This window comes from Eulemur rufifrons, chromosome 2, assembly GCF_041146395.1.
Source record: "Eulemur rufifrons isolate Redbay chromosome 2, OSU_ERuf_1, whole genome shotgun sequence".
NCBI classification, from domain to species: Eukaryota; Metazoa; Chordata; class Mammalia; order Primates; family Lemuridae; genus Eulemur; species Eulemur rufifrons.
The window spans coordinates 27594726-27621843 of NC_090984.1; the positions used below are offsets into that span (position 1 = coordinate 27594726).

General features: G+C 47.9%; 1 protein-coding gene across 1 annotated transcript in view; it reads left to right on the plus strand.

Annotated features, from left to right (window-relative positions):
* Nucleotides 1–27118, plus strand: part of ITGA11 (integrin subunit alpha 11) — a 118536-nt gene that overhangs the window by 22534 nt on the left and 68884 nt on the right. The window contains exon 2 of the mRNA XM_069458336.1: nt 5132–5243. Coding sequence (XP_069314437.1) covers nt 5132–5243 — 112 coding nt within the window. The remainder of the gene's footprint in view (nt 1–5131; nt 5244–27118) is intronic.

Here is a 27118-nt window from a genome sequence, read left to right on the forward strand (position 1 = left end):
AGTGCCTGCTGCGTACCAGGCACTGCCACGGGTTAGTTACTCCATCTAGTCTTGCCAGCCACCCTTCACGGTAGATGCCATTATTCCCATTTTACAGATGAGTAAACTGAGAACCAGAAAGGAAGAATAAACGGCCCAGGGTCACCCACTTAGTGAATGAATGCTGGAGCCAGGCTTCTAACCAAGCCCACCCTGAACTCAAAACCTCCGTTCTCTCCATGCCTGTCTCATCCACAAGGAACCCAGCTCAACGGCAGGAGGAGCTGGGCAATTCCCGACAGCTTTGCCCAGGTAGACGCTTCTCTTTTGTTTCCCTGGCTCCGCATTCGCACCAGGAAAGCCTGCCTGCCACCTCTGGGCCACCTCACCTATCCCTACACATTGCCCTTCAGGGCCAGGGTCACAGTTCTGGAAGCCTCCCAACGACCCAGCCCCCCAAGGTCCTTCCCGTCTCCAACAGCCATGGCCTTCTGCTATGTGCACTTACTCTCCATGTGCTTCCCATGGGCCACTCGCCAAGCCGGAAGGGTCCATGGTCTCTTCTTGTCCTGCTCGCCCCTCAGCCCCCGCACTAAGTGCTAGATCCAGCAATGAGTCATCAACAGACCACGTTCTCCCCTCCTGGAGCCGGGGGCCCAATGGGGGAGACGGATGATCAGATAACCATATCCACCAAGTACAACTATAACTGTGGTAAGAAGAGGGAAGTAACCGGCCACCCGCTAGAGAGGTACGGGGTAGTGAGATCATTACACAAGGTCTGATGCAATCAGAGGGTCAGGGAGGCTTCCTAGGGGAGCAAGAGGAGGATGTGACAGTTCTGCTGACGTGTGACCATGATGGGACTCTCACCAGAGACTCAGGCAGAGGACATGGCATGTGCAAAGGCGTAAGGTGCATGTGGGGAGCCGGAAGGGGACCCAGGGCAAAACTCACACAAGACCAGGCTGGGGAGGCTGACAGGCTTGGGGCCATGCGGAAGATTTTGGACTTTCTCCCAGGATCCCTGGGAAGCCATCTGAGAGGGGGAAGGGAAGGCAGTGAAAATGGACGGGCACAGCAGGGCTCTCCTTAGGCTGGAGTGAGTACTCCCCATGGCGCTGCTGAGCTGCCCATGGCTGCCAAATTGGGGACTGAGACCGCCCCACCTGCTGGTAGGTGGTGGCCTCCACCTTAACCTGCAAGAGTGGCATGGAGACCTGTGAGCGGCATGCTGTGGTTTCGGTCCCTTCTTGGGACTGACTGATGCTTTTTTCAGAAGACAGATAAGATTCTGAGAAAGGGAGCGACGGCTGACGTAGCTCTGGCCACAGTGCACAAGACAGCAGCCCAGGAACCGTGGGTTTTTCCCCTCTGTCATCAATATGAGGGCAGAGAAGTGGCAAGCCGCCCAGCCAGGCTCCCAGCGTCTCCGCAATCCGCCTGTTGATTCCCATCAAAAACAACTCTGTTTTGTTTTGTTGGTATTTGGGGGCCATAAATCTCTGAATAAGAGTACACTCCCCAAGCATGAAAACCGCCCACCACCAGAGGGGAAGGCCAGAGAGCTTGTCGGGAGCCGAGGTCACAGAGAAGGACCTGACACCACTTTTAGGAAATTCATTCTCTGGTTGGTTCCGTTTGGTCAGAAGCAAATGCCGAGTGGTCTCTGGGGAAGAAACCAGCACTTTGTGACTTAATGCCTCTTGCTCGTGGCCAGATTTCACTAATCCTGCCCCAGTGAGGGCGGGGTGGGGGTCCCGGGGGAGGCAGGACTGGTCCTAGACAGAGCCCATGCCAGGGCGCCCCGCTAGGGCCACTGCTTTCCCATTTGTCTCTCCCAGCGGCAGAGGAGGGGACTTAAGGCAGGGAGGGGAGAAGCTCTGAAAAGAATCGTCCCTTCTCCTCAGTGGGTCCTCATTACGAAGGGCTGAGCTAGAGAGGGTAACATGTCACCCCAGCACCCCAAGCTCTTTAGTGATGTTCCCAAGCTAGTCTCTCCCTGGCTGAGGGATTTGGGGCACATTATTTAACCTCCCAGAGGTGTGATAATACCCACCTCACAGGGCTGGGGTGAGAGTTCATTGATTGATGTAAAAGGAGCGGTTAGACACCTGGAGTAGTGTCTGGAATATGTCAGTGCTCAGGAAGTGTTCCTACCTTGGCTTGCTGAGGGGCGAGAACGCCCTGGCCAAATGAGGTCCTGGTCTCTGTTCAGTCAACGGTGTCTGTGAGCTAGACCTGTGTTTGAGGCACTAAGGGTACAGCACTGAGAATGCAGCAGTCTCGTGGCACTTAGAGAACATAAGGATATTCTAAAATATCAGCCATGTGACAATGAACCAGTGCATATGTGACGCGTAGTATGGGTAAGTGCTGGGAGGAAAAATGAAACAGAGTGAGGGGACAGGGAGTGCCAGGAGGCCTGGGGCTGGACAAGATGGCATTGAAACAGAGACCCTAATGACGTGGGGGTGGGGGAAGAGCATTCCAGGCAGCGGGAACAGCCAGGGCAAAGATGCTGAGCAGAGGACGCGTCTGACATGGTGGAGCAGCCAGAGGGGCAGTGTGGCCGGAGCAGCGGGCTGGGGCAGCAGAGGAATGGGGGGACACATGGGGGGCTGACAGCACTCAGGGCCGTGCAGCAAGGAGTCCGGCTCTTGCTGTGAGTGGGGTGAGAAACTCTCGATGGAGGGGATGGGGCTGAAGCGACGGGATCTGATATGTCTCGGGAGGGTCCCTCTGGCTGTGGTGGCTCAGGAAGCGCTGATACAGGGCATGGGTGGAAAAGGCTTCACCTTCACTGGCCCTCACCCCTGCAGGCCTGGAAGTGGTGGGGGGTCTGGAGTTCCTGGCAGCCAGAGCAGCCTCCCCCTTGCTCAGCACACCTCCCCCGCAGGGGTCCCATGCAGGAAGGCAGGAGCTAATCTCCAGGGGGCACCGGAGAGCCACTGTTGCCCCACAATCAGGGAAAGTGTGTGGCCTGTGCATGTGTGTGTGTCTGTGTGTGTGTGCATGCACGTGTATGTGTGTATCTCTGTGTGTGCACGCGTACATGCGTGTGTGTTCATTCCTAGGACGCATTTGGAGAGAGGGTGAGTTTCCCTCTGCAACTGCAACTGCAACTGCACCTCTTTGACCCCTCTGTGCCCACCACCTCCCAGCTCTGCACAGTGACACGAGTGTCTGCCTGTCCTCCATAACATGCCTCACTGGCCGAGGACCTGTGCTCTTCATCACCTGGTGCTCACCTGACCAGAGTCCCCTTCCCAAGGCTGCTGCCGCTACCCCAGCTAAGTCCATTCACAGTGTGGGTTTTGTCGATAAGGAACTAGTGGGTCAACATACCCTTCATCTCCCAGCCCCACTCCAGGGCCATGACACTAAATTCACGTGGCAGGTTAGGAATCCTGAAGATGGGGTTGTCAGCTGCATAGTCACTTGCTGCCACTGTCCTGCCCTGTACCCATGACAGTGCTGCTCATCAACACAGTACTCTTGCCCACTGAGCACAGACGTGACTTCACAGTCTTACTTAACTCAGTGCTCCAGGCAGCACTAAAACCACTTGGCATGGGTAAGTGAGATAACACATAGCTAACATCCCTACTCGTGGGTCCTCTGGCTTTACTGCTAGGGACTCCAATTCTATGACTCCAATCATGGAACTTTTGGCCACTGTCTGTCTGCTGGACTTAAAAAAGGAAGTGTGGGGAAAACCACTAGTTTCTGCACAGCAGGCCCTATTCAAGTAGGTGCCCTCGACATCACCCTTGGACACTCAGACCAGGGGGCCGGTGCCCGGGGGAAGGAGAGTGGGGCGCTGGAGGGTCCGAGCCTCAGGTTCAGAGTCCCTATCCAGCAGGCTCTGTGGCCTTGGGCAGGTGCTAAAACCTCTCTGACCCTCAGCTTTGTGCCTACTGCCCATCTCACAGGGTTGTCATGGAGATCGAATGGTAACATACATGGAAATGTTCTTTGAAACTTATAAAGTGCCCCATGTGTGAAAGGGGCGACAATGATAAAAGTTCTACTCTGATTCAGTTATCTAAAAGTCTTGGCTTGTGGCAGGATCCCACCCTGTAAATCCCACGGGTCCCAAGTTCAGTAGCCTTGTGAGTGGCAACTAGTAGGCAGAGGTGTGGCTTGGATGGGTATCAAAGCCAGACATGCTCTGAACATGCCTTGTGGAGGGAAGGACTCACAGAGTAGGTGCTGAGGTCCTAGCTGTGGTGCTACTGTCAAGCTGCTTTGTGCCCCTGGACAAAGCTCTCAACCTCTCTGGTGCTGTACCTGCCAAGTGTGGGCCATGCTTGCTGTGAGGGTGGGTGATGGCAGCTGTGAGCAGATCCAGAAACTCGAAGTGCTACGCAGGTGTGAGATGTTATTTCCTGTGATTTGCCCAAAGAGGTCAAGCATGTAGCTCAATACAGGCTTCTGGCCAGGAAGAATTAGTTAATTGACGTGTGACTTACCCAAACAGGGGAGACTCTGGGGGCCGGGGCGAAAAGCTTACAGGACTTTCTCTCTGCTCTGTCTTGGCTGCCCCTGCCAAGCAGCAGCCCCTCACTGCCGGAGCCAGACACAGCTGCGCCGACCGGATCAGAGGGAAGGGGCCGGCCAGCAGTGCTGGAGCCCATGGGACCCCAGGCTTTTGGCGGGGAGGAGGTGGGAAGTCAGTTCCCTGACTCTTCAGCAGGCGGAGATGAAGGAAAGGGAGGAGAAGAGAGAGCAGGAGAGGGAGGGAAAAGGGAGAGGGAGAGGAGCCCAACAGGAGCTGCAAGGAGCAGGCTTGAGGGAGGATGATGAGGAAGGAGAAAGCTGTCTCCCCCTGCAACCCCGGGAATTCTCTGGAGGAGAGGCTGGGTCTTCATTCAGACTGGGTCTCCCTGAGAGCAGGTTTTATGCCTCCCCTCTCAGTGTGCGGGCTCCCCAGCACAGGGACTGAACCTCTCCCATAGGACTGGGGGCTCTGCCAGTCAGGGACTATGTCAACCACGTCATATGGGGGCTCCCCAAGAAGGGGGAACATACTGCCCCCACAGCCAAGACCCTCCGAGGTAGGTGACCTGCTGATGGGTCCCAACACGGCCCTGGAAGCTGCACCTCCACCTGTCTGACTCCCCTGCTTCTCTCCTCTTCCCCACCCCAGGGTTCACGGACACCTTCAACATGGACACGAGGAAGCCCCGGGTCATCGCTGGCTCCAGGACCGCCTTCTTTGGCTACACGGTGCAGCAACACGACATCAGTGGCAAGAAGTGGTGAGTGAGGGCTGCTACCCACACCTGGCCCCTCTGTTCTGCCCCTGAGCGCGGGGGCTGCCTGACCGGCTCTCACCTGCAGACTCTCCCATTCCCGGTGACTTGACTCCTTGTCCGGGTGGGTCAGAGCTGCACTGGCTCTGCCCCTGACTAGGAAAGCCTGGGCATCCAATCTGCCAGGCACTCTGTCTTCTCTTCTGTGAACAGGGAATGAATGCCCCCTTCCCTGGGTCACGTGACAGCACAGGTAGCAGACACTCTCCTCCCATCGCCCTCAGGGCCCTGGTGTCTCATCGATGGGGGCAGCTCTCTGGCTCTGTGTGCTTGGTGAGCTGTTGGGATGGATGTGTGTGTGCTCAGGGCTGAAACACGGGCACGGGAGGGGCCAAGGGAGGGAGAGCGAGACCAAGTGGTGGAAGAGGGCCTGAAAGATGCCCAGTGGCATGTGCCTGTCATTGTCCCAGCTACTTGGGAGGCTGAGGCAGCAAGATCCCTTGAGTCCACGAGTTCAAAGCTGTGGTGAGCTATGATGACGCCACTGCACTCCAGCCTGGGTGATAGAGCAAGACCTGTCTCTAAAAAATAAATACATAAAAATAGAAAATAAAAATAAAAGATCCTCAGGATCCCCCCAGGGCATCGGCAATCAAGAGGAGGGAAGAATTTGCCTTCAATTTTTAAAATAACTTTATTGCAGCATATTTTATCATATAATTCACTCATTTCAAGTGTACAAGTCAACGATTTTCTTTTTTAGTGAATTCACCAAGTTGTACAGCCATCACACAAATCAGTTTTAGAATGTTTTTTTCACCCCAGTAAGATTCCACTGGTGTTAATCGCTGTGCCCTCCCTGAGTGGTTTGTAGCTGACAAAAGGCAAGGCCTGCCTGCCTTCCTGGGATGGAAAGGCCCAGGCCTTTGCTTGGCCCTTCGAGAAGCCCTTGGAGTGTCAAGGGACCGCATGAATACTGGCAATCAGTGTCCTACGCTGCCCTCTTCCCAATCTGATCCCTGAGCCCCGTCCCAACGTCTTCCCCTTCCCCTTCCAACACTCGAGACACACTGCCTGATTGCAGGCTTCCAGTTCCCCAGACCGCCTCCAACATGCCTTTCCTCTCTCCTGTGGTGCCCTCTCCTACCTCCCTGCTCTTCCCACCCTACCACCCGGATCTGGTTAATTCTCATATTCTTTAGTAAAGGAGTATCTTACTATCTTTCTATTGCGGTATAACTTACATACAATAAAGTATAGATATCTTGAGTGTGCTGCTCAATGAACTTTTACATATGTGTACACCCATGTGATCACCTCCCGGGACAAGATAGACACCACTTCCAGCTTCCCGGAAGGCTCCTTCCTGCCCACTCCCCACACCCAGTCAGTGCCCCTCTAGGTAACCACTGTTCTGACTCCATAGATTAGTTTTGCCCAATTTTAAACTTCATATAGATGAAATAATACAGAACTTCATATAGATGAAATCATACCTATTTTACTCAACATTATGTCTGTGAGATTTAACACATTGAAAGTATTAATGTCATACTTCACATTTTTTCATTGATGGGTAATATTACATTGTATTAATATTAATATATTAATACTATAATTTATTTATTTATTCTACTATATTTGGACTGTTTCCATTTTGGGCTCTTTCAAATAAAACCACTATTAACATTCATGTACATGTCTTTTGGTAGGCATATGTACTCATTTTTATGGGGTATGTAATCAGGGGTAGAATTGCTGAGTTACAGGGTAGGCATGTTTACCTTTAGTAAGATTGGCCAAACAGTTTTTTCAAAGTGGTTTACCAATTTTAACCCTCACTAGTAAAATAAGAATTTTAGTTGTTCACATAGTCATTTTAATTTTAGCTATTCTGATGTGTGTAATGGTATCTCATTGTGGGTTGAATTTGCATTTCTGTATTTACTAATGATGTAGAGCAACTTTTCATAAATTTGTTGGCCATTTTGACATCCCCTTTTGTGAAATGTTGGATCAGGTCTTTTGCCCATTTTTCAAATTGTGTTGAGTGTCTTCTTCTTGTTGATTTATAGGACTTTAAAAAATACATTCTGTATATAAATCCTTTGTCAGATAGAAGCATTGCAACTTCTTGTCTCAGTCTGTGGCTTGCCTTTTCATTTTCTTACTGGTATCTTATGATGAACAGAGGTTCGTGGCTTTAATAAAGTCTAATTTATCAGTCTTTTGTATGACTAGTGTTCTTTGCATGTTTCACTTAAGAAATCTTTGCTCCTCCGCAAATCATGAAGATATTCTCCTCCATTTTCTTTTAGAAGTTTGATGTTTCAAGATTTTGGGGGTTTTTCATATGGCTATTCAGTTGATTTGGCACCATTTGTTATAAGGCTATTTCTCCCACTTATTCCAGAGTAATCTTTGTTGAAAATTGGGTGATCATACATACATGTATCTAATTCTTCACTCAATTTTATTCCATTTGTCTAATTATCTAAACTTGCACAAATAAAAAGCTGCTTTGATTACTGTAGCTTTAAAATAAGTCATGAAGTCAAGTAGTGTGAGTTTTCTATGTTTGTCTTTGACAAGATTGTTTCAGCTATGCTAGTTCCTTTATATTTTCATATGAATTTTTAAATCAGCTTGTCAATTTTCCTCCAATACAGTTTGCTGAGATTTTTATTGGAACAATACTGAATTTATAGATTTAATTTTATATATAAATTTAGGAAGAAATAAAATCTTAATAATATCAAGTCTTTTAATCTGTGAACATGTATATCCCTCTATTCAGTTTTTTAAAAATTCTCTCAATAATGCTTTGAAATTTTTAGTATAAGTCTTGTATATCTTTTATAACATTAATTCATATATATTTATATTTTATGCTATTAAAAAATGAAATGTTATTTTCATTTTCCAATCTTTTTTACTAGTACATAAAAATGCAATTTATTTTTGTATATTTTCATTATATGTAGTAACTTTACTAAAGTCATTCATTATTTCTAATGGCTTGCTTGTGGATTCTTTTGGATTTTCTTTTTTTTTAATTTTTTTTTATTTCAGCATATTACAGGGGTACAAATATTTAGGTTACATATATTGCCTTTGCCCCACCCAAGTCAGAGCTTCAAGCGTGTCCATCCCCCAGACGGTGCGCACCGCACCCATTAGGTGTGAATATACCCATCCCGTCTCCCTGCTCCCATCTGCCCGACATCTGATGAATGTTATTACTATATGTGCACTTAAGTGTTGATCAGTTAATACCAATTTGATGATGAGTACCTGTGGTGCTTGTTTTTCCATTCTTGTGATACTTCATCTTTTGGATTTTCTGTTTATACAATCAGATTATCTGAAGTAATTATAATTTTATTCCTTCATATTTACTTTTCATACCTTTATTTTTCTTGCCTAATTGCACTGGCTAGGATCTTCAGTACAAAGTCAAATAGAAGTGGTGATACTGAAAATTCTTTTCTTATTTGCATTATCAGAGGGAAAATTTCTAATATTTCATAATTAAATAAGATGTTAATCATAGTTTATTCATTTATTTGTTGTAGATACCTTCAGATTTAAAAAGTTTTTTTCTATTCGTAGTTTTTTGAGGTTGGATTTTTAAAAATTGTGAACAGGTGTTGAATTTTAACAGATGCTTTTTCTGCAATAATTGAGATATGGTTTTTCTTTATTCTGTTAATATGGTTAATTACATTGACTGATTGATTTTTTTAGTATTAAACCAAACTTACATTCCTGGGATAAACCTCAGTCACCATGTACTTTCCCATATATATTTTCAGGAATTTTATTTCTATGAGGTATTTGTTTCTATTTTGTTTCATGAAATATATTGGCCTGTAAGTTTCCCTTTCTGTAATGCCCTTATCAGGTTTCGATACTACAGTTGTTTGGACCTCATAAAATGTGTTGAAAGTGTTCTCACTTTTTCTATTCTCTGGTAGAACATAAGATCTATATTATTGCTTCTTTAAATGTGTGGGAAATCCACTAGTACAGCATCTGGAGTTTTATTTGTGGTAAGGTTTTTAATCATAGATTCAACTTCTTAAAGATAATGGACTATTCAGATTTCCTACTGCTTCTTGTGTTAATTTTGGTAGCTGTGTTTTTCAAGTAATTTGTCCATTTTGTTCAAATCTTATTGACAAAATATTATTCATGTTAGCCTCCTATATCTTTCCAATATCTGTAAGATCTATAGTGACATTTTCTTTTTCGTTCCTCTTATTGATGATTTGTGTTGTCTCTCTTGTTCTTGATCGGTCTGGCTATAGGTATATCAATTTTATTAACATTTTCTAAGGATCAGCTTGGAGCTTTATTGATTTTCTCTATTGAATCTGTTTTCTCTTCCATTGGTTTCTACTCTTAATTATTTGTTCTTTTATTTTTGTATTTAATTTGTTTTAATTTATCTTTTTCTAGCTTCTTATTTAAATTATTCATTCTCTGACCCTTTGTCTTCTCTAATTCACACATACAAGGCTATAAATTTTCTCCAACATTGCTTTAGCTTCATCCTACAAATTTTGATGTTTTCATTATTATTCAGATTAAAATAATTTCTAATTTCCTTTGTGATTTCTTCTTTGACCCATGGGTTATTTAGAATGTGTTGTTTAATTTCCAAATATTTGGAGATTTTCTAGTTATTTTCTAAAAGAGTAATTAATTTAATTTCACAGTGGTCAGAAAGGAAACAGTATAGTTTAGATCCTTTGATATTTGTTAATACTTTTTTTATGACTGAGGATATGTGGTCTATTTTAGTAAATTTCCAGCAAACTTGAAAAGTAAAATTCTATAGTTTATTAAGTATTTTTCTATGTATATCAGTTGGGCCAATTTGGTTGTGTTTTTCAAATCAACTGCATCCTTACTGATTTTTTCACTCTGCTTATTCTATCAGTTTCTGAGAGACGTGTATTTAAATCTCCGGGTATCTTGGTGATTGGCCTATCTCTCCTTTTATTTCTGTCAGCTTTTGTTTTATATATTTTGAAGCTATGTTGTTTAAGCATATACAAATTTATGGCTGTTATATATTTCTGTTGAATTAATCCACTTATCATTATAAAATGTCCCTCTTTTTCTTTAATAATAGCTTTTGCCTTAAAGTCCACTTTGTTTGAAATTAATATAGGCATACCAACTGTCTTTTGGTCAATTTTTGTGTATTCTTTTTCCATCTTTTTGCTGTCAACCTTTCTGTGTCCTTATATTTAAAGTGTTTCTCTTTTAAACAGCATATAGTGCTCTTAATCTAGCCTGACAATCTTACCTTTTAATTGGCTAATTACAATTAACATAATAATTGATATAGCTGAGTTGAAGTCTCTCATCTTGCTATATGTGTTCTATTTGTCCCACCTGTTTTTGTCCCTTTATTTCTCCTTTTGAACTTTTTTTGAATTATTCAAGCATTTTGAATATTTTTTTCTCTGATACTAGTTTTCTAGTTGTACCTTCTTGTATTAATTTATTAGGGCTCACCCTAGAAATTACAATATGCATTCTTGATTTCTTACCATCTACTTTTAATTAGTACTTTTACCACCTCCTGAATAACAGAAGAACTTTACAATAGTTTAATTCCAGTTACCTGTCCTATCCTTTGTGTTATATTTGTCATATATTTTGCCTTTGTATATGTTAAAATTCCATAAAGTATTATTATTATTGTTGCTTTAAACTGCTAATATTTATGTCTACTTACCCACATAGTTACCTTTCTGGTGCTCTTTGGTTTTTGTTTGTTTGTTTGTTTGTTTGTTTTTTCATACAGTTCTGTGCTCTTTTTTGAGATAATTTTCTTTCAGTCAAAGAACTTTATTAAGTATTTCTTGTAGTAAAAGTCTGTTGACAATGGTTCTTTCAGCTTTGGGAGTTGGGTTTGTTGTTTGTTTTTGTTTGATTGTCTCACCTTAATTTTTGAATTATATCATAACTAGTTATAGAATACTAGGTTGTCAGTTTTTCTTTCAGCACTTTAAAATGTCATTTCATGGTCTTCTGGCTTTATGGTTTCTGTTGAGATGTCAACCTTCAGTTTTATCATTATTGTTTTAAACGTAATACATCATTTTCCTGTTGTTGCTTTCCTGTTTGTCTTCAATGTCAGCAGTTTGACTATGATGTACGTAAGTATAGTTTTCTTTCCATTTGTTCTGCTTAGTGTTTCCTAAGCTTCTTGAATCTGTGGTTGGTATTTTCACCAGATTTGGAAAATTCTCTACCTTTATTCTTTCAAATATAGTTTCTGTCTCTCCATTTCTTCTCTCCTTTCTTCTTAAATTAGAATTGTGTGGAGGTTTGGGTGTCTTGCCATGTTTTTCATATCCCTGTTCGATTCTTTTAATCCATTTTGTCTCTCACTATACTTTACTTTAGATATCTTCTATTGATCCGTCTTAAAGATCACTAATCTGATTTCTGCTGTATCCAGTGTGCAGCTAAACCCATCCAATGTACTCTTTATTACAGATATTTTATTTTGCAGCTCCTGAATTTCCATTTGATTCTTTTTTTACAGATTCTATTTCTAATTCTGTCACAATACTCTATCTTTATCTCATTTGTCCATCTTTTATTCTATTGTCTTTAACATAGTCATAATTCTTTTGAATTCCTTGTTGGTTAACTCCAATATCCGTATCATCTCTGGTCTGCTTCTGGTGACTATTTTATCTCATGGTTGGTTATAGGTCACTTTTTCCTGATTCTTTGCTTGTTTAGTAATTTGTTTATTCTAGGCTGAATATTATGGATGTTACACAGTAGAGGCTATAAATTATGTTAATTTCCTTTAAAAGATGCTATATTCTGTTCTGATAGGCAGTAAAATTATTGGTGAAATCATCTAGATCTTATCAAGGCATGCTTTGGGCCTTGGTCAGGGCAGGTCTAATATAGTTTTGTCCTTATTCCTCAGATGTGGTCTTTACTCCTAGAACACAGATTTTCTGAGGTCTCAAATAAAAGCCCAGACTATTCATTCTGGCTGGGCATGAACCCCAACACCTCCCCCCGGCCATCACTGGGGGTAGCCTCTAAAATCTTTGCTCCCAGTGGTTGTTTTCTGATAGATTTTCTAGAGTCTCATACCATGCATACACAGTTTAGGAGTCAGCCAAGATCCTGAAGCAAACTTTTAACAGAGTTTTGGGAACTTTTTCTGTAGATTTCTCCTTTCTAGTACCTGCCTCTCCCAAATCCTAGTCATTTTTGCCAACCAAACAGCAATCACTGTTTCCTCCATCCAGCAAGACTGCTACTCTCTGTCCCATATTTCCTTGTGCTGCAGCAAGGAAAATGGAGAGAAAACTGGAGAGAAAACTGGGGTGAGTGTGGGTTCAGCTCCTGTACTTCCCTTCTCACAAATATTAAACTCTGCTTTGATTGCTGTCCAGGGCCTGGAAATAGTTATTTTATATATTTTGTTCAGCTTTTGTAGTTGTTTATGGCTGGAATTGAAAGTCCTTTTTCACATTCTTTTATCAACTTAGATATCACTTCCTCTGAGAAACCTTCTCTGACCATCCCTTCTTATCGCTAGATTAGTTACCCCCATAGAATTCTGTATTTTCCCTTTCATAGCATTGCTCAACCTGGATATCAATTGCCTGCTTCATTGTCTTTCTTCTTGAAATCAGGAGTGTTAGTCCTACCATTTAGTAGGTGCTCAAAGAACATATTTTGACAGACTGAATGATTTGAACCTCTTTCAACCAGACCAGACATAAGATGCACAACATCCGTATTGTTTACACGGCATAAAGGGTTAAAGATTAAGTTGAACTGACTATTCCAAGATAGAATTTATTTTAGCCAATATTTTTTTATTGAGCATCTGTTAATAAATTTTACTAGACTCTGCAAAACATTGTTATTAGTAAAACATGGTTTCACTCTCAAGTAAGTCATAGAGCAGTTGAGGGGGCAATATTAATACCCTTGAAATGATTTTAAAACAATACAAAACAAAATATGACCTGGTCTTAATTATAGTCATCTTTGTGAGGCTACTTTCTCCTAAGGCTTTCTGGATCTTTCTCCTACCCTAAAATGACCTTCCCTCCCCAAGCCTTCTCATCGCTGGCACGTGGCACTTCCCACCTTGTATTGGAGCCACTGAGACTGGTAGCCCATCTCTCCTCCTGGACACCAGCTCCTCCTCCCTGCAGCCTGAGAGCAGCCAGCACAGCGTCTTGCCCACAGCAGAAAACCAGCCAGAATCTGGAAGGAGAAACCTCTGTGCCTGGGGTCTCTGGAAAGGCTTCACAGAGGAAGGGCATTTGGACAGGGTCTTGGAGATTGGGCTTAGAGGAGCAGAAAGATATGAGAGAACCAACTCCCTGTGGGTTTTGCTGATCCCAGTGCAGCCAGGAGCATCATAGGAGGGAACTGGTGCCCCAGGTGGGCAGGGTCACTTTGCAGCCATGGGACTTCAGTGTGTTTACTGCCACCACTGAACTGAGAGAAACAGAGAGTGTCCTTGGGGAGCCACAGGGCCAAGCCACATACAGAATGGACAGGAGCACCCTGGGCCTTTCTGAAATCCCTCTCCCCACTGAATGTCCTATTGGGTTGCTTCTGCTCCCTGCTTTCCCCACTGGCCTCCATTTCCCTGTCCTGCAGGCAGCATTCTAAGAATCTTATTCAGACCAGGCCCCTAGGGGTGCTGACTGTGGGAAAAGAGAGGTTGATGCCACTGTCATTTGGGAGACACTGGTTGGCTATTATATGTGACACCAGTGGGGTGTGTTGGTTTAGCTCCATGCCAGGAGGCACCTCAAAGGAAGGGCAAGAGCAAAGGTTTGAGGTGCAAACCCTCTGCCACCTGGAGGAAGACCTTGGGAGAAGCTCCCTCATCCTTCCCGAACCTCTGTGTGCTCATGTGTAAAACGGGAATGTGCTTACCCGTCTCAGGGTGCTAGGCAAGATCAACGAATACCCAAAACGTGAATGTATTTTGTAACCAACAAAACGGGAAATGAGGATTGAGTCACTTGCAGCCAGTAAGCAACCAGACCAAGCAACCAAGGTGACTTGGTTGAGAGGCTCCCTCCGACCCAGGCTCTTCCTGCCTCCTGGGTGTGGACCTGGCTTCCAGCCCGTAAGGCAGAGCTCACAGACCTTGAGCTGTACCTCCTGGGCCCGTGAGAAGGCCAGGAATCTGCTTTTTACAGAGTTCCCCAGGAGACTCTAGTGGGGAGACTGGGACCTCCTGAGGATCTACGACAGGGAGATGCCAGTGGGGAAGAACATCACTCCCCAGCCCCTGCCCCAAAGTCCAGGTCCCAGCATTGCCCCAGAGAAGGACCCACCAGCTGTCTCCCACCGCAGCCCGTGGGATATGTCCTGTTTACCCAGCTGTGAGCCCCCTTGAATGTTAAGGGCACAAACCCCGAGGAAAAGGCTGGAGGATGAGGGGACAGGCCTGGTGGAGTGGCCACTTTATTTTCTTAACCTCTCCCATTCTGCCCACTGTGCACCAATTCCAAACTCAAATTAGGCCAAGCTGACTGTGCACGGATGCTTTAGACATCTTGAACAGTTTTCTACACGCCTTGGTTTCAGCAGCAATAACAACGCTCACAGATGCACAGAAAGGAAAGAGAAAACAAATTCCTCCCGGGCTGAGTGTTCTCTGCCCCTGCCTTTTTTAAGCCCTTGTGTATTTTCAGAGAAATTTAATCCACATGAGTCTACTGCATTTCCATTGAAATTATTAAGTCGCTTGGTTTTCAGACCATTTGATGTCCCAGAAGCTCCGGTGCAGGGTCTGCGGAGGGCCTCTCTGAGCCTTTGGTCCCCTGGAGCAGGAAGCTGCCCGGTGCTGAGAGAAAACAGAGCCAGTCCCCGCGAGTCTCCCGCTTGTCACTGAAGCTCTCAGCGCTGGCAAGAGCACAAGCCGCAGCTCCCCGCAATTCGCCTCCTTCCCTCAAGGGTGTTGGGGAACAGAAGCCGGACAGTCCTCAGTGAGCTCCAAAAGGGGATCCTCTGGGACTCAGTGACCTTTAAGAGTAGGAGGCCATGGTGAACTCCCTGAGTACAGGTTTAGGGACATGAGCAACTTTGTAAGGGAAGTAGACTTGTCCCCATTTTACAGGCGAGGAAACTGAGACTCCAAAAGCTGACATAATTAGTAAGTGTCAGAGGCAGCTGTGGAGCCCACATCTGTCTACTCCCCTGCCTCAGGGTAGGGGCCTGCTTAGGCCCCAGGTCATACAGAACAGAAGCAGCCCCAGCCCTGGCCCCGAGGCTGGCCAGGAGCCTACCGTCGTGGGCTGCTGTGCGCCTCCCCGCAGACACACTGAGAGCTGAGGCTGTGCTGTCCCAGGGCCCAGCACTAAGCGTATGCACATAAATGTGTGGGGCAAGGTCAAGTGAGCCAGCCTGGGAGAGGGCATGGAGTGCGCTCACAACCCCAGCCCAATGCTAAGGACTGGGAAAAGGGTGCATGAAAAGGATCATGGAAGTTCATGCAAGGTGGGAGAGGGCTGGGAAGGAAGGGCTTCGGGAAGGGTAGGATTTTGACGTTCAGAGTAGACGTGGGTGAGAAGAGTATGCCAGATGGAGGAGTCAGAACAGCATGCACAAGAGGGCGGAGGTGAGAAAGAAGGAACCATGTGCAGAGAAAGGACGCTATCTCGCAGGGCTGCAGGAGAAGGTACAGAAAGCAGAGAGGTGAGGCCGAAAACTGGAAGGATGAGGATCGTACCAGCATGAGGGGACTGCATCTGGGAGGTAACGGGGAGCTATGGGAGGTTTTAGAGCAGGAGAGTGGTTCACTAGAGTTGTAATTTCGGGTGATCGGTTTGGCTACCATGTGGAGGATGGACTCACAGGAGGAGGCCCTGGAGGTGAGGAGTCTGGTGGGAAGGCTGTCAATGTCTAGGTGAGCAGAGAGGATGCTCTAGCTCAGGGCTGGGGGCTTGAGAAAGGGGTGTGCTCTATAAGCATCAATAGTTCATTCATTCACTTAATTAATACTTCTTGTGTACCTGGGATAGGTCCTGGGAATTCAATGATGAATAGAATTGCAAATTCCCTACCCTGATGGAGCTGTTCTTCTAGTGGGGCAAACATGTTATTCGTTTGTCCATCATCTGTCAGGTAGTGATCTGTGCAATGGACAAGCACTGGGTAGGGTGAGTGGGCTTGGGAGCAGTGGCCGGAGGTGAGGGCTGCTACGTTATACGGGCTGTCAAGGAAGGCCTCAATGACAGGGTGACAGTGATCAGAGACCTGAAGGACAGGAAGAATCTGAGATAGTCATGGATATCTGAGAAAAGGGAATTCCAGGCAGAGGGAATGGCAAGTGCAAAGGCCCCGAGGTAGAGACATGCTTAGAATGTTCAAAGAACAGGTGTGGCTGGAGTAGCGTGAGCTGGGGCAAGAACAGAAGGAAGCAAGGCTGGAGATGCAAAACGACGAAGGATGACTGACGACACATCTTGCTGACTGGGAAGATAGTGGTGTCATTAACACAAAGCAACGTCCAGCAACAGGTTGCAGGCTTTAGGGGAGCAGGTGAGCTAGGCTTTGGACCCACTGGTTTGAAGTATCCGAGGTCATCTGGGTTCAGATGGCCAGCTGGCGGCAGGCGACAGGGGCCTTCAGCTTGGCGGGGATACCAGGGCGAGACCCAGATGTGCATCCCGAGGGCCCCGTGCAGCAGGGAGAAGGAAGCTCAGCTGAGGGCCGAGCTGGGCAGCTGGCAGCACTGGACAACCTCTACCAGGACCAGAGCCCTGGGCAGGTGACGGAATATTCATGACACACATTAACACACAGAAACGTCTAGAGTCCTTACAAGGGTTTACCGTCATGTGTGCAAAATGTCTGGAATTAACTATTCCAGAGCAAAGATTCTCAAACTTCAGCACATATCAGAAACCCCTGGAAGGCTTGTTAAACTGCATTGCTGGGCCCCTCCTGCAGAGGTTGTGATTCAGTAGGTCTTGGTGGGGTGTGGGAGGGGTGGAATTTGCTTTTCTAGAACTTGCCAGGTGGTGCTGGTGCTGCCAATCTGGGAACCACACTCCACAGGCCCAGCAATGTCCATTCGCAGTGTCTTAAGCAGGTGACACCAGGCAGAGACAGAACTCCCTGCACCGTGTAGCTGTCCCCACGTATGGGGCCCTGGGGAGCCCAGAGACAGCAGGGGCTGGAGGTGGGGCGGGATGACGGGGAGGGCTGTCTTTGAGGGGAGCTGCTCATCCCCTCCTCGTGGAACCCACCGGGCCCCTCCCCGCCCCCCTCCACCTTCCTCTGCCATCTCCTACTTCTGTCTCCCTTTTCCTCCTCTTCACCCATTTCCTCGCCCTGATCTTGATTTCTCACCCTGCTCCTTCCTTTCTCAGCTTTCTCCTCCTCCTCCTTTCTTCCCCCTCAGTCCCTGCCTCCCTGCCCCTCCCTCCGGCCTCCCTGCCCCTCTTTGCTCCCTCACCCAAGTCTCTGATAGAGATGGGGTTCGGGAGTGGCCAAGGCAAGGGGAGGCTGCCCTGTCCCCATCCCCTCCCTGCTTCTGTGTGAAACCACCAATGCCATTAGTCTCACCAGCCTGTCTTGTCCCCATGGGGCAGGAGGGCAGGTCCCTAGCCCCTGCCTACCTACTGCAGTGGGCCAGAGGCTCCGGGGCTGGGGCGGGGGCGGGGGAAGTGTGTGCACAAAGAAGGGGACAAGGGGAACAAGAGGGAGGGGCCCTGGGCCAAGAGACAATGGAGAAAGGGAGTCCCAGCAGAGTGGGAAAGATGGGGAGTTAGGAGAAGGGCTGGCACCTGCAGAACATACCAGAGCCTCTGTCTCCTGAAGCCTGGGGTGTCCTTGTTGGAAACAGAAGTTTCTCTTGGGGAAAAAGGAGCATTTTAAGCATCACTCTCATTGCCCCCAGCAACGGAGGGACAGACATGGTGGCTTGGCTTCCCAGAGTTACAAGGAGTCCTAGATAGCCTTCCCATCTTTGAAGGGTCCTTTGGGATTCTTTTGCAATAACTTAACTTTGGGCTGTGTGGCCAGATGCTGAAAGGGCTGCAGGATTAGGTGTCCTGTGGATGGATGGTGAGTCAGGGGGCAGGGAGACCCAGAACCTCGCCAGGCTGGGAAGCAAATCACCCGCAATTGCTGAGTGCAGATCCTGCCAACACCCCTCACCGCCACCTCCCAGAGGCGTGGCATCACGCAGTGCATGGGCACCCTCAGCCCCTGGGATGGACAAGGGTTGGGATGGACCTGCCTGGCACAAGTCTATACCTGTCTCTCCCTGGAGACCTCTCTATGACACAGAGTCTTCTACTTATGGAGTCCCCAGGCAGAGGGGATGGTTCCTTGGCCTGAAGATAGGGCCGCCATTACCATAGTCTTCAGCAGGCCCTGGTCCTCAGAGGCAGAGGTGAGTTGGTAGGGACAGGAGGGGGACATAGTGGCCAGGGTGGCTGGAGGAGGCACAGGGGACCATGCAAGCCCATGGGTGGGCCTGGCCTTCAGGGCTACTCCCCCAGCTGTGGCATCTCCCCTGGGATGGGAGGGGTCTTAGAAATTATTTGCCCCAACCCCTTTATTTTACAGATGAGGGAACTGAGGCCCAGAGATAGAAAGAGACTAGACCAAGGTCACACAGCAATTCAGTGGGCAAGCCAGGACTGAAACCTAGGTCTCTCAGCCCAGCCCAACGTTGCTTCCGGTATTTCTACCAGCTTAACAGGCATTTAGGTGAAAACTGCCAAAGGGCTAGTCCACCCACCATCCTGGACCTCACATCTCAAGATTTACTAGATAGCCACCTAAACTAAATTCTCACTTGGATAAGGCATTCATTCTTTCATAATGGCCTTTTGTACTGACCTCCCAAGATGGTGAGTTTGCATTTTCACTAGGGTCTCCCATATCTAAAACCAGAGGCCCACTAATGGTGGAATTTGGGGTTGATGGGAAATTAATCCATGAGCAATAAATCCACAAAAACCAGCTATCTCCATTCCCACTGCTTCACTTGACCATTAAAATTTTTTTTTTAATTTTTAAAACTTTATTAAAAAAATAAGATAAAATAATTAAAAAATTAAAAAAAAACTAGCTATCAACCCTTGGCCTGGGAGTGATGCCCTCCAGGCCTGCCATCTTCTCCTCTCCCAACCCGAGGTTTCCCGGCTCTCACGTGTGGCCCTTTTCCACAGACGTAGAGTGATTTCAGGGTGCACACGGGTCTCCCGCCTCCTCACTACAGGGAACGTTCAAGCTTCCGACTCACACAGCTGCTTCCCTTCCCAGCCTGGCACTTTCTAAGCTGTGGGACCTGAGCACGTCATGCCTGCTTTCTGGACCACAGTTTCCCCATCTGTGAAATGGGCTCTTGTGAGGAAGAAATAGGAGACGGTGTGTAAAGCATCTATCATGGGGCTGGTGAGTTAGCTCCCTATGCTGGGCTACCCCTCCCCACCCGGACCGGGGATATGGCGTCCAGGCAGAGGGAAGGGCTCCAGGGACCTGTTGTTTGGGCAGAAAGACACATCTTATCCAGGCCTGACCTTCATCAGGGACAGGGACGGTGGTCAGGCCTGCGGCAGCCTCGGCCTTCACTGCTGAGCAAGTCTTGCTGAAGAACGTCCTGAGCTCTGTTCCTGGCCTGCACCCCTAGAGCAGGCTCCCAACGCCACAGTGCATAAATGCCCTCTGCTATTTTCTCTTGGAACAAATAAAATCCGGCACCATGACTCATTCTGGTTAAAGGATAAATCACTACAGAAGCAAAGCCCAGGATAAAATGAAACCACCCAATGCACGAGAGAGAGAGAGAGAGAGAGAGAGAGAGAGGAGGAAAAACTGTACTTGTGAGGAAATGTCGGCCCAGGGCTTCGGGCCAAGCCACCGCAGACCCTGGCCAGCACACATGAACTAGAACAGCCTGGGCTGCAGAGTGGAAGTGCAGACATTTGTCCTCGCTGGCGGGAGCTGGGGGCACCTTCAGGCCCTGCAAAGCACAAAGCAGCATTGAGACAACCAGGGAGACCCTGTCAGCCAGACCCAGGCGAGATTCCGGGGCCGTGTGTGTATTTAAGATGCAGCCTGAAACAGCTCCCAAGGCCCCTGCATCTTTTAGGTGATTTTTTTTTTTTTTCTTTCTCTTCTCTCCTCTTCTCTCTATCTCTTCCTCTCTCCTTTTTTTTTTTTTTTTTTTTATTTTAAACGCTAACCAACACAGAAAGTCCCAGGCATTGAAGAACATGTCAGCGAGGGCCCAGATAACTTCTGACACACACACACAACGTGCTCAGCCAGAGATGGAAGCCAGGCCGGTCCTCAGGGCATGAAGCATCCTTAGTGCTGAACTCAGAAAGGCAGGGGCCAACCGCTGCATGCTTTAGGGGTAAGACCCACAGTCTCAGTAGTGGAAACAGTGAGAAGAAATTCTCCTGGTTACTAACCTCCAAGAAAGAAAATAAATTTAGTTCAGGCAGTTCAGGGAAGCCAGAGGGATTTGCCAACTCAGCATCTTCTCCACCGCCTCCTCCCGCCCTCAATCCCCCCAACCCCAGCAGCCTGTGGGCTCCCCGCCTCCCTTCCTTCTCTGAAGCCAACACCGCTCACTCCGTGACCCCACCATCCTTCCTGAGGCCAAGACAGGAAAGAAAAGGGCAGCCCCTCACACGAGCCAGACAATAAACGCTTGCTGCATTCCCCCTCCCCCGCCCCCCATCTTGAGAGCTGCTTTCTGTATGTCCACGGGTTCGAATTTCCAAGGCTGGTCCTCTGTCTTTACTTGCTCCTTGGCACTTGAACTGCAGTTATCATAACTGACACCAGAGGGAGCCAGGTGGCTCACTAATGGCTCCCCTCGCCAATCATGGCGGCTTCCCATGATGTCGCTAACTCAGGGCAGCGTGTGCTTCCATTCAGTTAGGCTGTAAAATGAGAAAAACAGCACTTCTTATTGAAAACCGGAGTGCAGTGGGCCTTATTTAAGGTTATATACAATTAGAAAAACAAATCCATGTGAGATTTCTCACTCATCTTAACTGTGGTCAATCGCTCCTTAACCTCACCCTTGTCTTCCCCAGGCTTGGATAGAATACCTTCTTCTAACTCTCCCTGACTCTTTCATGAAGAATCCAAGCCTCCTTGGGATTTCACAACTTTCCAGATACTTTTCTTCTCTTTTGCGCCACATGGCCGCAGCACCCAGACACACGGCCAAGGACCAATGCTTGCCCTTGACCTGAGGCCATCATGACGAGATTTCACCCTGCTGAATTCCTAAATCCTCCCCGCTTTCCCTCTCAACTCTTTTCTTCCTGGTGTGGCTGTGATGAGTCACCGTGAGCCAAGAATGAAGAGAAATATGGAAAGAGAGTTGTAGAAATGGAACCAGTTAAGAGAAATGGAAAATGAAATGAGAACAGGAAAGAGAAAAAAAGATGAGATGGAAAAGAAAGAGCTAACAGGAGAGTAACAAGGGGAGGGAAACCGTGAGCCCCCCAAGTGTAGGACCTGCCTTTCATTCACCTTTGCATCTTTGGTGCGTGGCACAGGCCCACAGAAGGAGAAGCAGCAAGAGAAGGAGAGAATGTTCTAGACATTCTGGGTGTGACCCAAGCTAAATCTCAGGAAAGCCTAAAGCTGGGCGTCCTTGTTATAAAGGGCCCTGGGACTATGACCCCCGTACGGGAGAGGCTGAGATGTCCTGTCCTTTCCTTTTGCTTGCAAAGCTTGGAAGGGCCCAGCTGAAGCAATGTTGGGTGGTGGGGCAGGTGGGTGGTGGACGGTGGCCTGGCCCAACCCCTGGATGGCTCGCTCTGTGACAGTGGATCACTGTGACAGCAGCTTGCTCCTCTCCGCACTGTCTCTTCTGCCACCTCTCAACTGCTGAGCCAATGATTTGTAACCCAGGAGGAGGATGTTTCCAAAAACGTAATGACAGACTTCAGCCTCCAATGGTTTAAGTTAGTCTTTCTGTTTCTTTATGGCTTCTCAAAATAAGAATAATTGTGTAAGAATAGCCGCTAGTCACAATTCAGAGAGAGGGGAAGAAAATAACTCTGAGCTTTGAAGCAGACAGAAAGTATTCCAGAGAAGTCTGCGTAACCCGTGATTCCCTGAGGCAAAACAAGGCTGGTGTCTATATACTCAGCTCTCCTGTGCCCCTCTACCTCCCAGAGCGGGTGCGAGGCCTGGATAGGAGAGTGAGGGCAAACAGCTGCCCCTTAGCCAGCTGGGTGACTTAGCTTCTCAATGTCACAGTTTCCTTGGCTTCAAAATGGGAATCCTGTCTCTCTCAGAGTTATTGTGAAGATTAAGTTAATGTCGGGGGAAGCCCCGAGCACGATCCCTGGTACATAATAAATCCCCCCAAACATTCACGTGCGCATCAGTTTCTTTGCTTATTCGTATAAAGTACTTTCAAAGTAGGTGATTGCATGTCCCAGTGTTTGTTAACAATTTCTTAGCTGGGCATCCTGCACCCTGTCCCCATGTGAACTGTTTCCCGTTATTTCAAAGCCTTGTGATTACCTGATAATATGGATATAATCCATGGGTTCCCAAAGCTGGCTGCAGAATAGAATCACCCGGGAAAGTTAAAAAGGATACAGATTTCTCAGTCAAGTCCAGGAATTGCCAAGACAGACTCTCTAGAGGTGGTGCCTGGGAATCTGTATTTTTAAACATCTCTAAGTGAGTCTAATGTCCAACGAGGTGCTGGAATCCCTGACTTAATCCTGTTTAAGAGGCCTGTGAGTTCTCATGGATTCTTGGGTTAACTCCTTTCCTGGATTATGCTGAGAGTGACCCTCAATGCCTGGATCCAAAGGGGTGACCAGTGGCAGGAATTTAGGGACCCCCAGAAAGCAGGTGGGGGCAACCTGACCAGGGGACAGTGTGGTGCTTGTCAACCCATGCAGACGTCTAACCATCTGTCTGTGCTCAGGGCCACTTTCAAGAGAGCTCTCTGGATGGTGAGGAGAGAAGGAGGAGGTTTGGAAGCCAGGGAGGCATGGCTGGACAGGAAGAACAGGGGTGAATGGCACGAGCCTGGGTTGAGGGTGACTCTGCCATGAGCTCCGTGAAGGGAGCGACTTGTCTGTCCCTCTGGGTTCATCATGGGCCCAGCCTGCACTGTGGAGGGCACCTTAGAAATTACACACATCAGCACCGGCACTATGTGGGACTCTCCCAGCCCTTCTTCACCTGAGTGACACCCACCCATCGTGTAAGCCTCTGTCCCAGTGTTGCCTCCTCCGGGAAGGCTTCCCAGAGGGCTGAGCAAGACCCCTTCCTCTGTGCCCGCCACACCTGGGCACTGCTCTCTGCACAGAAGTCACCAGGTGTGGGTCTCCCGGCCCCCGCCAGACAAAGGGTGAAGCCTGTGCTTCATTCGTCTTCCTGTTCACAGAGCCCAGCACCCAATAAGTACTCACTAACTGTCTCTTTGAACCGAACCTGTCTGAGTCCTTTACTTTACAGATGAGGAACTGAGGCCCAGAGGGGTTAGGTGACTCACCCCAGGTCCCTTAGCCCCAGTGGGGATAGACCAAAGATCCACAGGTCAACGGGCTCGTGAATGAAAAAGAGCATCTGTCCTTTCACCTCTGGGGCTTCTCCTTTTCCTGCGTTACCCAAGTCCACGTGGCTGGTGGACACGTGGGATCTTGAGTGCCCCAGGTGTGCCTCAGCCTCTGCCCAGCTGTGCGATTTGGGGTCAGTCCTGGCATTCTCTGGGCCTTGCTTTCTCCCCCAGTCAAATGGGCATAGCTGTCTTTGGCTGGCCACCTCCTGCTCATGGTACGATGCGCACAGTTGTTGGGTGTGTGCACTGGGCACATTTAGAGTGTTGCTGTCCTAATTATGGACCAAAGGAAGCAACCCAGCCCGGAATGGAGAGCAGGGAATGCTGAGGCCTTTTCCTTGCTCCCGTGCGATAGCAGAGGAGCTGTGAGACTTACACATACCCAGAAATTAAAGCTATACACTCCACTGAGAAACATCTGTCCAAACTAGGACTGTGTTTATGTTTCATTTTTGGAGGAGAGAGCTGTTATAAAACTGCAAGAAAAAAAAACACCCTGAACATGACTTGGAAAAACAAGCCAGGGTTTATCAGGCATTTTGAAAAGACAAGGGGGGATTTTTATACTGTACACTCAGCTCTCTGGGGGGAGAACAGACCACAGCCACCTTCCTGAGACTCGTTCTTGCAAAATGAGCAGCCTTCTCCAGCACATGTGTGCATTCACCCCACAAACAATTATTAAGCCTTGACTGTGGCCAAGATACTCTGAGCAGCACTGGGGGAGATTTAAAGACGCAGCCAGGTCTGTCTCTGCTATCTAGAGGGGAGAAAAGATACCGACAAGAGAATACAAACCTAGCATCATAGGAGCTGAGAGGGCTGTCAGCTGAGAGACCAGGGAGGGCTTCCTGGAACAAGAGGCGCTGCAGGGAAGATGCAATGGGGACGGTCAGAGAGTCAGCGGTGAGGGGACCGCACTTGCAGAGGCAGGAAGGCGAAAATGCGAGCATGTTGGGAAGCCACAAGCAGCCCTGTGAGATTAGCATTAGGGTATGAGAGGGGAGGGGTGCCGAGAGGTTGACACCCTTTAACTCAATGGCACGAGGTGGCCACTTTTAGTGGGCGAGGTTCTCGTTTTCCCTTCAAATGGGCTGAGGTCCTTTGCGGTCACTTTCCCTCATGCTTCCCTGTTCTCTTCTAAGTACTTGTGCAACGTAGGAAAAAAGTGCTGTTTGGATGTAAGCTGAGGTGGACCCCAAAGCTGCCAGCGACAAACCAGAGGGCCAAGCTTGTGAAATCAGCGTTGGTGATGACGCTTGTCAACAGGCTGTGCACATGTGACAAGCGGGGCCGCCTCCACTCCACCCGTTAGAGTAACATGCGTGGGCTGTGTGTCTACGGATTTCATGGCTAAGCACAGCTACCTGTGCATGGAGGTCATTTGATTTATTAGTGTTGATAAAAGGTATGTAATGGGAAAATTTTTTAAGGCACCTAAACATCTACCAATAGGAAAAGAGGTGAAACCAGTTAAATATCCATCAACAAGAGAATGGTTAAAAAGAAAGGTACAACACTATGCGACCACTCTGAAGAATGAGGCAGAATTATATTATCTGTCTTTACCGGTTCCACCCCCAATATCTGAGGGTCCTGGAGCAAGAAAGCAAAGGCAGGCTCTAGCCCACAGCCCACCATCTTTTCTTCCCACCTACAGCTTCCTCTCAGTAACCAAGGGGCCTTGCACACGTGGACACTCTGGCCTGCACAGCCCAGCTCTGTCCACAACCGTGGGAGACAGCCACTCCTTGGCTGCCATTGTTGGTGGTGTGACCTCCATGAGGAGGATCCAGGGGAGAGGCTTGCTCAGGCCCTGGAGGCAGCCCGGGCTGTTTGGGCAGGGGTTCCAGCATCCCAGGCACTCAGAGTGGGAGGACGTGGCTCTACATGTCCTGTCTCCTTGACGCCGAGGACTCCTCACCCTGTAGGAAGGGGCACAACCAGAGAAGGGCTGGAGTAGGACCCAGGGCAGGGGTCCTAGTCACAGAGTCCAAGGGGGGCACTGATATATACTGACATGGAAAGGTGTCCATGTACAAAATAATTAAGTGAAAAAAGCATCATCAGAACCACATATGCAGAATGGTTCCATTTTTAAATTCTGGATTGTGTTCTAGGTTTTCTGCACCCCATGTTGCTAGTGGCAGTTTCCTATAGAGAGCTGGATCGAGAAGGGGAAGGAGAAGACTTTCAAGTTTAAAAGAAATTTAATCATACTTTTTTTTAAAAAAAAGACAGACTCTCACTGTGCTGCCCAGGCTGGAGTGCAGTGGTGCAATCATAGCTCACTGCAACCTCAAACTCTTGGGCTCAAGTGATCCTCCTGCCTCAGCCTCCTGAGTCGTTGGGACTACAGGCATGCACCACCATGCCTGGCTAATTTTTTAAATTTTTTATAAAGATGCGGTCTCACTATGTTGCCCGGGCTGGTTTTGAACTCCTGGCCTCAAGTGACTTTCCCACCTCAACCTCCCAAAGCGCTGGTATAACAGATGTGAGCCACCATGCTCAGGGTAATCATACTTTTTAAATAAGTTAGCACTTTTTTGGACCAATTAAAGGAGACATTTCTTACATATTTTCTTATGACCAAAAGAAACAAAACAAATTTTTAAAAAATAAATAAGCCTGAGCATGGTGGCTCACACCTGTAATCCTAGCACTCTGGGAGGCCGAGGTGGGAGGATTGCTTGAGGCCAGGAGTTTGAGACCAGCCTGAGCAAGAGTGAGACCCCTGCCTCTACAAAAAATAGGAAAATTAGCCAGGTGTGGTGGTGCACACCTGTAGTCCCAGCCACTCAGGAGGCTGAGGCAGGAGGATGGCTTGAGCCCAGGAGTTTGAGGTCTCAGTGAGCTATGATGACACCCCTGCACTCTAGCCCAAAGAGAGTTGGACTCATACCAATCCAGGGTAACCTGGATGGTCAAATGGGTGACTGTGGTCATGACCGTCATATGTAGTGGATGGTCCCGGGGCAGAAGTGCTTCTTCACTTGTCCAGAGGGGCCTCCTATCTGCTTCCTCAGTCGCTTCTCCACTAAGGGTTCCCAACATGGCCTGCACATCCAGGAGCTTCTAAAAATACAGATTCCTGGACCCTGCCCCAGACTGGTTGAATCAGAACCTTCTGGAGTGGAGTCCGGAAAACATATTGGTAACTCCCCTGGTGATTCTGGTGAGTAGCAAGGTTGGGAACTGCTGCGCCTCAAAACCCTGGCAGGTAAGCAGCCCAGGTATTTTCAGTCCCATTTGGTAGATGAGAACACTGAGGCCCAGG